The sequence below is a fragment of the Phocoena sinus genome, chromosome 13 (genome assembly GCF_008692025.1).
Source record: "Phocoena sinus isolate mPhoSin1 chromosome 13, mPhoSin1.pri, whole genome shotgun sequence".
In the NCBI taxonomy this organism is placed as follows: domain Eukaryota; kingdom Metazoa; phylum Chordata; class Mammalia; order Artiodactyla; family Phocoenidae; genus Phocoena; species Phocoena sinus.
The window spans coordinates 63,196,955-63,209,794 of NC_045775.1; the positions used below are offsets into that span (position 1 = coordinate 63,196,955).

At 38.7% G+C, this 12,840-nt stretch overlaps 1 protein-coding gene across 2 annotated transcripts in view; it reads left to right on the forward strand.

Annotated features, from left to right (window-relative positions):
- The window catches only part of ALMS1 (ALMS1 centrosome and basal body associated protein), a 247,530-nt gene that overhangs the window by 193,960 nt on the left and 40,730 nt on the right, over positions 1-12,840 (forward strand). For both annotated transcript variants that reach the window (XM_032652290.1, XM_032652291.1), the window contains one exon: positions 6,414-7,576. In XM_032652290.1, coding sequence (XP_032508181.1) covers positions 6,414-7,576 — 1,163 coding nt within the window. The remainder of the gene's footprint in view (positions 1-6,413; positions 7,577-12,840) is intronic.

The window sequence follows — 12,840 nt, forward strand, 5'->3', positions numbered from 1 at the left end:
GATGGAGGTCTCTGGGAGATTTCCACCGTTTAATATTATGTGGAGCTGGGAGGTCTCTTGTTGATCAGTGTCCTGAAGTTGGCTCTCCTACCTCAGAGGCAGAGCCCTGCCTCCTGGGCTGGAGCACCAAGAGCCTTTCATCCACACGGCTCAGAATAAAAGGGAGGAAAAGTAGAGAGAATTATTAGAAGTATGAGGAAAGAAAGAAGGAAAGGAGGAAAGGAAGGAAGGAAGAAAGAAGCAAATAAGGAAAGAAAGGAGGGAGGGAGGGAGGAAGGAAGGAAGGTAGGAGGGAAAGAAGGAGAAAATGTAGAGAGAATTAGTAGAAGTATGAGGAAAGAAAGAAGGAAAGGAGGAAAGGAAGGAAGGAAGAAAGAAGCAAAGAAGGAAAGAAAGGGAGGGAGGGGGGAAGGAAGGAAGGAAGGAGGGAAAGAAGGAGAAAATGTAGAGAGAATTAGTAGAAGTTTGAGGAAAGAAAGAAGGAAAGGAGGAAAGGAGGAAAGGAAGGAAGGAAGAAAGAAGCAAAGAAGGAAAGAAAGGAGGGAGGGAGAGAGGAAGGAAGGAGGGAAAGAAGGAAAAAAGACAGAAAGAAAGAAGATACAGTAAAAATAAAATAAAGTATAATATAGTTATTGTACTAAAAAATATTTAAAAAGAGAAAAAAAAAAAAAGAACAGATAGAACCCTAGGACAAATGTTGGAAACAAAGCTACACAGAGAAAATCTTACACAGAAGCATACACATACATGTTCACAAAGAGAGGCAAAGGGGGAAAAATCATAAATCCTGCTCCCAGAGACCACGTCCTCAACCTGGGGTGATTCGCTGTCTAAAGGAGGGAAGGAAGGAAGGAAAGAAAGAAAGAACGAAGGTAAAGTACAATAAAGTTATTACAATTAAAATTAATTATTAAGAAAAAAAATTTTTTTTTTTAAAAAAAAACCATGGACGGATAGAGCCCTAGGACAAATGTTGGAAGCAAAGCTATACAGAGAAAATCTTACACAGAAGCATACACATACACGTTCACAAAGAGAGGCAAAGGGGGAAAAATCATAAATCCTGCTCCCAGAGACCACCTCCTCAATTTGGGGTGATTAGTTGTCTAAAGGAGGGAAGGAAGGAAGGAAAGAAAGAAAGAAAGAACGAAGGTAAAGTACAATAAAGTTATTACAATTAAAATTAATTATTAAGAAAAAAAATTTTTTTTTTTTTAAAAAAAAACCATGGACGGATAGAGCCCTAGGACAAATGTTGGAAGCAAAGCTATACAGAGAAAATCTTACACAGAAGCATACACATACACGTTCACAAAGAGAGGCAAAGGGGGAAAAATCATAAATCCTGCTCCCAGAGACCACCTCCTCAACCTGGGGTGATTCGCTGTCTAAAGGAGGGAAGGAAGGAAGGAAAGAAAGAAAGAAAGAACGAAGGTAAAGTTCAATAAAGTTATTACAATTAAAATTATTATGAAAAAAAAAATTTTTTTTTTAAAAAAAAAACCATGGACGGATAGAGCCCTAGGACAAATGTTGGAAGCAAAGCTATACAGAGAAAATCTTACACAGAAGCATACACATACACGTTCACAAAGAGAGGCAAAGGGGGAAAAATCATAAATCCTGCTCCCAGAGACCACCTCCTCAATTTGGGGTGATTTGTTGTCTAAAGGAGGGAAGGAAGGAAGGAAAGAAAGAAAGAAAGAACGAAGGTAAAGTACAATAAAGTTATTACAATTAAAATTAATTATTAAGAAAAAAAAAATTTTTTTTAAAAAAAACCATGGACGGATAGAGCCCTAGGACAAATGGTGGAAGCAAAGCTATACAGAGAAAATCTTACACAGAAGCATACACATACACGTTCACAAAGAGAGGCAAAGGGGGAAAAATCATAAATCCTGCTCCCAGAGACCACCCCCTCAACCTGGCGTGATTCGCTGTCTAAAGGAGGGAAGGAGGGAAGGAAAGAAAGAAAGAAAGAACGAAGGTAAAGTTCAATAAAGTTATTACAATTAAAATTAATTATTAAAAAAAAAATTTTTTTTTAAAAAAAAAAAAAAAAAAAAACCATGGACGGATAGAGCCCTAGGACAAATGGTGGAAGCAAGAGTATACAGACAAGATCTCACACAGAAGCATACACGCACACGTTCACAAAAAGAGGAAAAGGGAAAAAAATCACAGATCTCGCTCCTAAATTCCCCCTCTTCAATTTGGGATCACTCCCTGTCTATTCAGGTATTCCACAATGCAGGGCACTTCAAGTTGATTGTGGAGCTTCAATCCGCCGCCTTCGCGGCTGCTGGGAGAGACCTCCCCCTCTCCTCCCTGCTCTCACAGCTCACAGGAGCTCAGCTTTGTACCCGGCCCTGCCCCTGCGCGCAGATCGCTGGAGGGCGTCTGTTTTTTTGCTCAGACAGGACGGGGTTAAAGGAGCCGCTGATTCGGGAGCTCCGGCTCACTCAGGCCGGGGGTTAGGGGATGGGGGAAGGCGGGGCACTGCGTGCGGGGCGGGCCTGCGGCGGCAGAGGCGGCGTGACGCTGCGGCAGAGGCTGGCGTGACGCTGCACCAGCCTGAGACCCGCCGTGCGTACTCCCGGGGAAGTTGTCCCTGGATTCCGGGAACCCGGCAGTGGCGGCCTGCACAGGCTCCGCGGAAGAGGGGCGCGGAGAGTGACCTGCGCTCGCACACAGCCCCCCTGGTGGCGGCAGCAGCAGCCCCAGCGTCTCCCGCCCGTCTCTGGGGTCCGCGGTTTCAGCCGCGGCTCGCGCCCGTCTCTGGGGCTCGCGCTTCCCGCCGCGGCTCGCGCCCGTCTCGGGGGCTCGCGCCCTCAGCCGCGGCTCGCGCCCGTCTCTGGGGTTCGCGCTTTTAGCCGCGGCTCGCGCCCGTCTCTGGAGTTCCTTTAAGCAGCGCTCTTAAACCCCTCTCTTCGCGCACCAGGAAACAAAGAGGGAAGAAAAAGTCTCTTGCCTCTTCGGCCGGTGCAGGCTTTTCCACGAACTCCCTCCCGGCTAGTCGTGGCGCACCAACCCCTTCAGGCTATGCTCAAGCCGCCAATTCCAGTCCTCTCCCTGCGCTCCGTCCAAAACCGAAACCCGAGCCTCAGCTCGCAGCCCCGCCCGCGCCGGCGGGTGAGCAGACAAGCCTCTCGGGTTGGTGAGTGCCGGTCGGCACCGATCGTCTGTGCAGGAATCTCTCCGCTTTGCCCTCCACACCCGTCGCTGTGCACCACTCCGCGGTCCCGAAGCTCCCCCCTCCGCCTCCCGCAGTCTCCGCCCGCGGAGGGGCTTCCTAGTGTGTGGAAACTTTTCCTCCTTCACAGCTCCCTCCCACTGGTGCAGGTGCCGTCCTTATTCTTTTGTCTCTGTTTTTTCTTTTTTCTTTTGCCCTACCCAGGTACGTGGGGAGTTTCTTGCCTTTTGGGAGCTCTGAGGTCTTCTGCCAGCCTTCAGTAGGTGTTCTGTAGGAGTTGTTCCACGTGTAGATGTATTTCTGGTGTATCCGAGAGGAGGAAGGCGATCTCCACGTCTCACTCTTCCGCCATCTTCCCGCCGACTCCTATTTCTTGTCTTTTTGATGATAGCCATTCTAACAGGTGTGACGTGATATCTTATTGTGGTTTTGGTTTGCATTTCTCTGATGATTATTGATGCTGAGTATCTTTTCCTGTATTTGTTAGCCATTCGTATGTCTTCTTTACAAAAATGTCTATTAAGATCCTGTGCCCATTTTTGAATTGGGTTGTTTGTTTGTTTGTTTTATTTGAGTTGAAGTCTTTGTGTATTTTGGATGTTAACCCCTTGTCAGATATATCATTTGCAAATATCTTTTTCCATTCAGTAGTCTGATGGCTTCTTTTGCTGTGCAGAAGCCTTTCAGTTGGATGTACTCCTACTATTTACTTTTGCTTTTGTTGTCTTTGCTTTTGGTGTCAAATTAAAAAAATTATTGCTAACACCACTGTCAAAGCTCTTAACTGCCTATGTTTTCTTCTAGGAATTTTATGGTTTCAGATCTTACATTTAAATCTTCAATCCATTTAGAATTGATATTTGTGTATGGTGTAAGATAATGGTTCAGTTTCATTCTTTTGCATGTGGCTATCCAGTTTTCCCAGTACCATTTATTGAAGAGACTATCCTTTCCCCATTGTATATTCTTGGCTCCTTTGTCATAAGGTAATTGGCCTTATATGTGAGAGTTTATTTCTGGTCTCTCTATTCTGTTCCATTGATCTACATGTCTGTTTTTATGCCAGTACTATACCATTTTGATTACTGTAGCTTTGTAATATAGTTTAAGATCAGGGAGTGTGATGCCTACAGTTTTCTTCTACTTTTTTAAGATTGCTTTGGCTATTTGGAGTCTTTTGTGGTTACATACAAATTTTAGGATTGTTCTATTTTTGTGGAAAATGCCATTGGAATTTTGATAGGGATTGCATTGAATCTGTAGATTGTTTTGAGTAGTGTGGACATTTTAACAATATTAATTCTTCAAATCTGTGAGCACAGAATATTTTCCCATTTTTCCATGTCTTTTTCAGCTTTTTTCATCAATGTTTTCAGTATACAGGTCTTTTACCTCCTTGGTTAAACTTATTCCTAGGTATTTTATTCTTTTGATGCAATTATGAATAGGATTGTTTTAATTTCTTTTTCTGGTAGTTTATTATTAATATATAGAAATGCAACAGATTTTTGTCTGTTAAATAATTTTGTATACTGCAACTTTACTGAATGTATTAGTTATAACAGTTTTTTTTTGGTGGAGTCTTTAGGGTTTTCTATATATAAAATCATGCCATTTTCACATAGTGAGAATTTTGCTTCTCTTCTGATTTGGTGCCTTTTGTTTCTTTTTCTTGCCTAATTGCTCTGGCTAGGACTTCCAATACTGTGTTCAATAAACGTGATGCCAGTGGATATCCTTGTCTTGTACCTGATCTTAGAGGAAATGCTTTCCATTTTTCACCATTGAGTATGTTAGCTATGGTCTTGTCAGAAATGGTCGTTGAGCTATGTTTCCTCTAGACCTACTTTGTTGAGTGTTTTTATCATGAATAGATTTTGAGTTCTCTCAAATGCTTTTTCTACATCTATTGATTATATGATTTTTATCCTTTATTTGGTTAGTGTCATGTACCACATTGATTTGTAGATGTTGAACTGTCCTTGCATCCCTGGAATAAATCCCACTTGATCATAGTGTATAATCCTTTTAATATATTATTGAATTTGGTGTGCTAATGTTTTGTTTGGTTTTTTTTTTGCATGTATGTTCATCAGGGATATTGGCTTGTAATTTTCTTGTAGTGTATCTACACTGGGTATCTAGGTAACGTCTGGGTAGCAGGGTAATGTGGGCCTTATAAAGTAAGTTTGGAAGTGTTCTGTTCTGTTTATTGGAAGAGTTTGAGAATCTTTCATATTAATTCTTCCTTAAATGTTTGGTAGAATTCAGCAGTGAAGCCACCTGGTCCTGGACTTTTGTTCATTGGGAGGTTTGAGAGTCTTTTTATACTTTAGATATAAAAGCAGATTCCATGTATCCCACTATATATTGGGGAAATTGTCTTAAGGATTCCCAGAGTATTTAGTGAAAATTCTGATTACCAATAATCTATAGAGAAGGAAGAATGGATCCCATAGTTACAAGTGATACTTTGTTTCATGTGTATGTCTGTTTCTTTAGACTTAGAACTCTAAAAATGTGTATGGAAACTGAATTAATGTTTACAATTACGGCTTATAGTTGTTAAGATGTTCTACATCTTAAAATGCCTATTTTGATATAGAATGACTGTCAAAATGTGAAGATGGAAGATGGTAATTTATATTAGGTGTATTTTACCAAAATAAAAAAAATTGAGGGGGTGTGAAGATGGTTCACAAAAAAGAATTTTTCAAGGCTCTAAAACATGTAAAGAGTTGGAATTTTTAAAATTCCATCCATTTAATTACTGATGATAAAAATAAAATCTCAGGTTTCTTAGCTGAAAATGAGATTAATACCTCTCTCTCAGTTTTATAAGAGGGGAAAAAAACAGATATAGAGCATATTCATAATACCCCACACATAGCAAGCAGTAATACATAGCAGCTGCTGTTACATCCCAGGGACCAAAATGCCCTCCTCGAGATCATACAGCCAGTCTGTGGCAGAATCCAGCCCAGAATCTGGGTCTTTTGATCCTGAGTCTCTTAAACTATTACCATGCCAATCTGGCCACTAGGCACAAGGCATGAATCCTTTGTCCAGGCAGTGAATTTTCTTAATCTTTGTATAGACCATTCTTTCCTTCAGTCTTTGTTTTGTATCTAAAGAATTAAATGTGAATACTATTTTTAAATGGAATGCAAATATTTTGAAAGTCCTTCAAAATCTTTTTTTTTTTTTGCCTTTTCAGAGTCCAGATGTCATTCAGAATTTGAAAATACCACCCATTCTGTCTTCAGGTCAGCTAAGTTTTACTTTCATCATCCAGTGCACCTACCAAGTGATCAAGATTTTTGCCATGAATCCTTAGGAAGAAGAGTTTTCATGAGTCATTCTTGGAAAGATTCCTTTCAGCATCATCCAGACAAACAAAGAGAACACACTTGTCTTCCTTCCTCTTATCAAAATGTGGCAAAGACAAAGTCAGATTATACCACAATAGAGAGCCTCAGTATCAATGTAAACTTGGAAAACAAAGAAGTAAAGCATACTACTAAAAGTCAGGCTAGAGATTTTCTAAAATATGACAAACAAGTTAATGACCTAAAAAGGGATCATAAGGCCACCCCAGAGTTAACAGCTCAGCACACTGTGAGTTTAAATGAACTCTGGAACAGGTATCAGGAGCGACAGAGGCAACAGAAACCTCCTGAGTTCAGTGCCAAGAAGGAGCTTTCCTTGGTGGAACGACTTGATCATTTGGCTAAACTTCTTCAGCATCCCATCACACATTTTCTCCAGCCCTCAGAAAGTACACAGGATGATAGCAAAGGGAAACAAGATGTTAAGGAATGGAGTGGTAGACAGCAACAGCAGAAAAACAAGCTTCAGAAAAAGAAACGGTATAAAAGCCTGGAGAAATGCCATAAAAACACAGGCGATCTTAAAAAAAACAAGGTGCTTTCTACTCATCAAGCTGGGAGGTCCAATCAGATTAAAATTGAACAGATTAAATTTGATAAATATATTTTGAGAAAACAGCCAGGTTTTCATTATATAAATAACACTTCTTCAGATTCTAGACACTCAGAGGAGAGTGAGCTGCTCACAGATACTGCCACCAGCATCCTTTCCACCACCACTTCTGTGGAATCAGATATATTGACCCAAACAGATAAGGAAGTGACTCTGCATGAGAGGAGCAGCTCTATTTCCACCATTGATACTGCCCGACTGATCCATGCTTTTGGTCATGAAAGAGTTTGTTTGTCACCCAGGCGAATTAAATTATACAGCAGCATCACCGACCATCAGAGGAGATACCTTGAGAAGCGGAGCAAGAAAAACAAGAAACCATTGAATACAGGTTATCCCCAACTTACTTCAGAGCACACCAGAAGGAAACACGTCCAGGTACATGGCTGCAAATTCCATCTGGCAATATGACTGCATTTTTCATGGACTTTGTAGTTAAGCTTTGCACACAGGTGAAAAAAAGCCAATTGCCCTTTCCTCACTGTAGCATTTCTTACCAGCTGGAAAAGAGTGAGAAAGTGTAGTACAGTGCTGTTTGAGTTGTCATTCTTTTCATCAACACTCATTTACGAATTACCCTTTGGATGAAAGGCTTTGCTGCTAAATGCTGCAAAATCTGCAAAGTCTGTACCTTTGGTACAGGGAGTCTTCAAGTTTAGAATGACCTCCATTCTGAACAATATTGCCTGTTTTTTTTGCCTGTTGGTTTTTGTTTATTCATTCCTCCCTGTCTTTAAGAAATTTTGAGGTGCTTTTAAGCATACACACACACACACACACACACAAGTAATATGATATGATTGTTTTTTAAGTAAATGAAGAATTGGAATGATGGAAAATTAGACTGAAGCCAGGGAGGGGTGAGGTACAACATGATTTAAAAAATAAATACATGAAGAATTAAGAGTGATGGGAAGGCAAATTGATACCTTGTGGATATGGTTGCTAAAGATGAGCCACAAATTTTGCTTTATGTTTTCTAGAAATTAGTGTTGCAAGAATTTTGTGATCAATTACATAACTCTAATATAAAAGCAAACTAAATTTTCAAAAGCATTACAGATATTTCTGATACTAAGGCTTCTTAAATTTCTCTCATCTGTCCTCATAAAGAAGGCATTGTGGTGTAACAAAATCCTCATCGGCATCCTTACAGTACATTCTCAGTAACAACAATCATATAAGGCTAATATGGCCTTTGTTTAGGGAATTCCATAAAGGCAGATTTCAAGGGGTCAGTAAATTGCAGACCATTACTTTAACCCAAGATAAAATTGATTTGGACAGGTGCTCTCCAAATAGGGATACTTGCAAAATGGTTCATTGGAGTATGAACCTTTTAAAGTTTATATTTTTGTATATGTTTTACAGTGTATGAGTACAGCAATAATATATAATTTATAAATAAATATCTACTTTAGTAATTTGTACTTAAAAATGTTTTATCAGTGGGACCCCATGATCAAAACAATTTGGAGACCACTGGTTTAGCCGAAAGAAGGCACAAAACATTCAGACATTTAACCATAAATATTATTTCTCAATTGAGTTTTTGGTAGGTATTAAATGATAGTAATTACACATATAAATAGTACAATAAGACTCTTTTTTAAAGTAAGCCAAAAATTGGGAAAGACACAGATTGAGGCCTTTTGTTCCATAGAGGAGGTAGGGGGAAAGGATGAAGATAGAGGGTTTTTTGGTGTGTGTACTAAAATACATATACATAACAAAGTTTACAGTTTTATCATTTTAAAGTATGCAGTTCAGCGGCACTGAGTATATTCACAGTGTTTTACAACTATCACCACTATCTAGTTTCAGAGCTTTTTCATCACCCTAGTGGAAACCTCATACCCACTAAGCAGTTACTCTCTATTCCCCCTTCCTACCAGCCCCTGTCAATCACTAATTTACTTTTTGTCTCTGTGAACTTGCCTATTCTGGTTATTTCATTTAATTGGAATCATATCATATGTGGCCTTTGTGTCAAGCTTCTTTGACTCTAGAATAATCTTTCTGAGATTTATCCATGTCCTAGCATCTGTCAGTACTTCATTGCTTTTTATGGCTGAATAATATTTCATTATATGTTTAGACACATTTTATTTATCTGTTCATCCATTCGTGGACATTTAGGTTGTTTCTACCTTTTGGCTATTGTGAATAGAACTGATATGAACTTTTGTGTACAAGTTTTTATTTGAACACCTACATACAGTTCTTTTGGGTACACACATAAGAGTTGAAAATGCTGGGTCATTTGGTAATTTTATTTTAAGCTTATTTAGGAACCGTCAAACTGTTTTTCACAGTGGCCACACCATTTTACATTCCCAGCAACAATTTCTAAGGGTTCCAATTTCTCCATATTCACCAACACTCTTTATTTACTTTTTTTTTTTTTTTTTTTGCCATCCCAGTAGGTACAAAGTGGTATCTCATACTTATTGTCATTTTGATTGTGGTTTGTTTTGCCTTGCCCTTTGTATAATGACTAATGATGTTAAGTATCTTTTTATGTGCTTGTTGGCCATTTTTTAAAATTAAGTTTTGGCTGCCTTTGGTCTTCGTTGCTGTGCATAGGCTTTCTCGAGTTGCGGCAAGCGGGGGCTACTCTTCGTTGTGGCGTGTGGGCTTCTCATTGTGGTGGCTTCTCTCGTTGCAGAGCACGGGCCCTAGGTGCGCAGGCTTCAGTAGTTGTGGCTTGCTGGCTCAGTAGTTGTGGCTCGTGGGCTCTAGAGTGCAGGCTCAGTAGTGTGGGGCCCGGGCTTAGTTGCTCCTTGGCATGGGGGATCTTCCTGGACCAGGGCTTGAACCCTGCATTGTCAGGTGGATTCTTAACCAAAGTCATGAAGATTTGTCCGTATATTTTCTTTCAAGAATTTTATACTTTTAGTTCTTTCATTTGCATCTTGGATGTATATTGAGTTAATTTACTTTATATGGTGTGAGGTAGGGGTCAAACATTCTTTCCACGTGGAATTGTCCCAAAATCAGCTGTTGAGACTGTTCTTTCTCCATTGAATGGTCTTGGCACCCTTGTCAAAAGTCAGTTGACCATAGATGTGAGGGTTTATTTCTAGGCTTTCAGTTCTGTTCCATTGATCTATATGCCGATCTATATGCCATTACTGCACTGATTTAGTTACTGTAGCTTTGTAGTAAGTTTTAAAATTGAGAAGTATGAGTCTTCCAAGTTTGTTCTTTTCAAAGACTGTTTTGGCCAATCAGGGCCCTTGTGTCTCCATATGAATTTTAGGATCAACTTTTTAAAATTTCTGCTGAAAAGGTTGTTGGGAATTTTATATTAATTGCATTTAATATTTAGCTTGCTTTGGGGTTTATTGCCATCTTAACAACATTGTCTTCCAGTCGATGAGCACAGGATGTTTTTCAATTTATTTAGGCCTTTAATTTCTTCCAGTAAGGTCTTGTAGTTGCCAATGTACAAGTGTTATACCTTCTTGTCTAAAGTTATTCCTAAGTATTTGATTCTCGTGTTTTCTTTCTTTTTCTTTATTATTTTTAATTGTGATAATATATGCATAACAAAATTTGTCATCTTAACCATTTTTTCCTTGTAATTCTATTTTATTTTTCTTCCAGTTCTATTGATTTAATTGACATACAGCACTGTTTGTTTGAGTACAGCATGATTTTACTTACATACATCATGAAATGATTATCACAGTAAGTTTAGTGTATATGTATCATCTCATACAGATTCAAAATTTAAGAAATAGAAAAAAGTATTTTCCTTGTGATGAGAACTCTTAGGATTTACTCTCTTAATCACTTTTCATATATAATATAGAGCAGTGTTAGTTTTATTTATCATGTTGTACATTACATCCCTAACAGTTGTTTACCTTATAACTGGAAGTTTGACTGCCCTCAACCAATTCCCACTCCCTCCCCCCCACCCATTGCCTCTGTTAACCACAAATCTGATCTCTTTATATGAGTTTTTTTTTCTGAAGTATGATTAATCTACAACATTATGTTAGTTCCTGTGCACAAAATAGTGATTTGATATTTCTATACATTTCAAACACCATGGTAAGTCTAGTTACGATATGTCACTATGCAAAGATATTACATAGTTATTGACTGTATTCTCCACACTGTACACTTAATACCCGTGGCTCATTTATTTTACAACTGGAAGTTTGTACTTCTTAATCTCCCTCACCTATTTCTTTCCTCCCTTCACCACCTCCCCTCTGACAACCACCTGTTTGTTTTCTATCTGTAACTCTGTTTCTGTTTTGTTGTGTTTGTTTTTTAGATTTCACTTAGCATAATACCCTCTAGGTCCATCCATGTTGTTGCAAATGGCAAGATTTCATTCCTTTTATGGCTGAACAATATTCCGTTTCATAAATATATACACCACGTTTTCTTTATCCGTGGCCATTTAGGTTGCTTCCATATCTTGGCTATTGTAAATAATGCTGCAGTGAACATAGGGGTGTGTATATCTTTTTGAATTAGTGTTTTTGTTTTCTTCAGAAAAATACCCATATGGTAATTGTTGGATCATATGATAGTTCTGTTTTTAATTTTGTGAGGAGCCTCCAAACTGTTTTCCATAGTGGCTGCACCAATTTACATTTCCACCAACAGTGCATGAGTGTTCCCTTTTCTCTTCATCCTTGCCAGTATTTGTTGTATTTTGCTAATAGCCATTCTGACAGGTGTGAGGTGATATCTCATTGTGGTTTTGATTTTCATTTCCCTGATGATTAGTGATGTTGAGCATCTTTTCATGTGCCTCTTGGCCATCTGTATGTCTTCTTTGCAAAAATGTCTATTCAGATCCTTTTCCCATTTTTAAAAATTAGGTTGTTTGGGTTTTTGATGTTGAGTTGTATGAGTTCTTTGTATATTCTGGGTATTAACCCCTTATTAGATAGATTGCTTGCAGATATCTTCTCCCATTCAGTAGATGATAGTTCCCTGCACTGTGGAAAAGCTCTTTAGTTTGATGTAGTTCCATTTGTTTATTTTTGGTTTTGTTTCCCTTGCCTGAGGAGACATATGCAAAAAAAAAGTACTAAGATCAGTGTCAAAGAGCTTACTGCCTGTGTTTTCTTCAAGAAGTTATGTCTTTTTTTTTTGGTTGTGGGTTCAGTTCTTACATTTAAGTCTTTAATCCATTTTGAATTTGGTTTTGTGCATGGTGTAGTTTAATGGTATTAAATACATCCATATTGTTGTGCAGACATCACCATCACCCATCTCTAGGACTCTTTTCATCTTGCAAAACTGAATTTCTACACTGACTCAAATAGCAACTCCCCATTCCACCTTATGCTCAAGCCCCTAGCAACCACCATTCTAAGAATTTGACTACTTTAGGTACCTCATGTAAGTGGAATACAGTGTTTGTCTTTAAGTAATAAGTTTATTTCACTTAGCATAATGTCCTCAAGTATCATCAGTGTTGTACCATCTGGCAGGATTGTCCTTTCTTTAAGACTGAATGATACTGCATTGTATGTATATACCACATTTTGTTTGTTCATTCATTCATCCATCCGTTAATAGATACTTGTGTTGCTTCCATCTTTAGACCATTGTGAATAATGATGCTAGAGTGTACAAATATCCATTCAAGATCCTGCTTTCAATTTTGG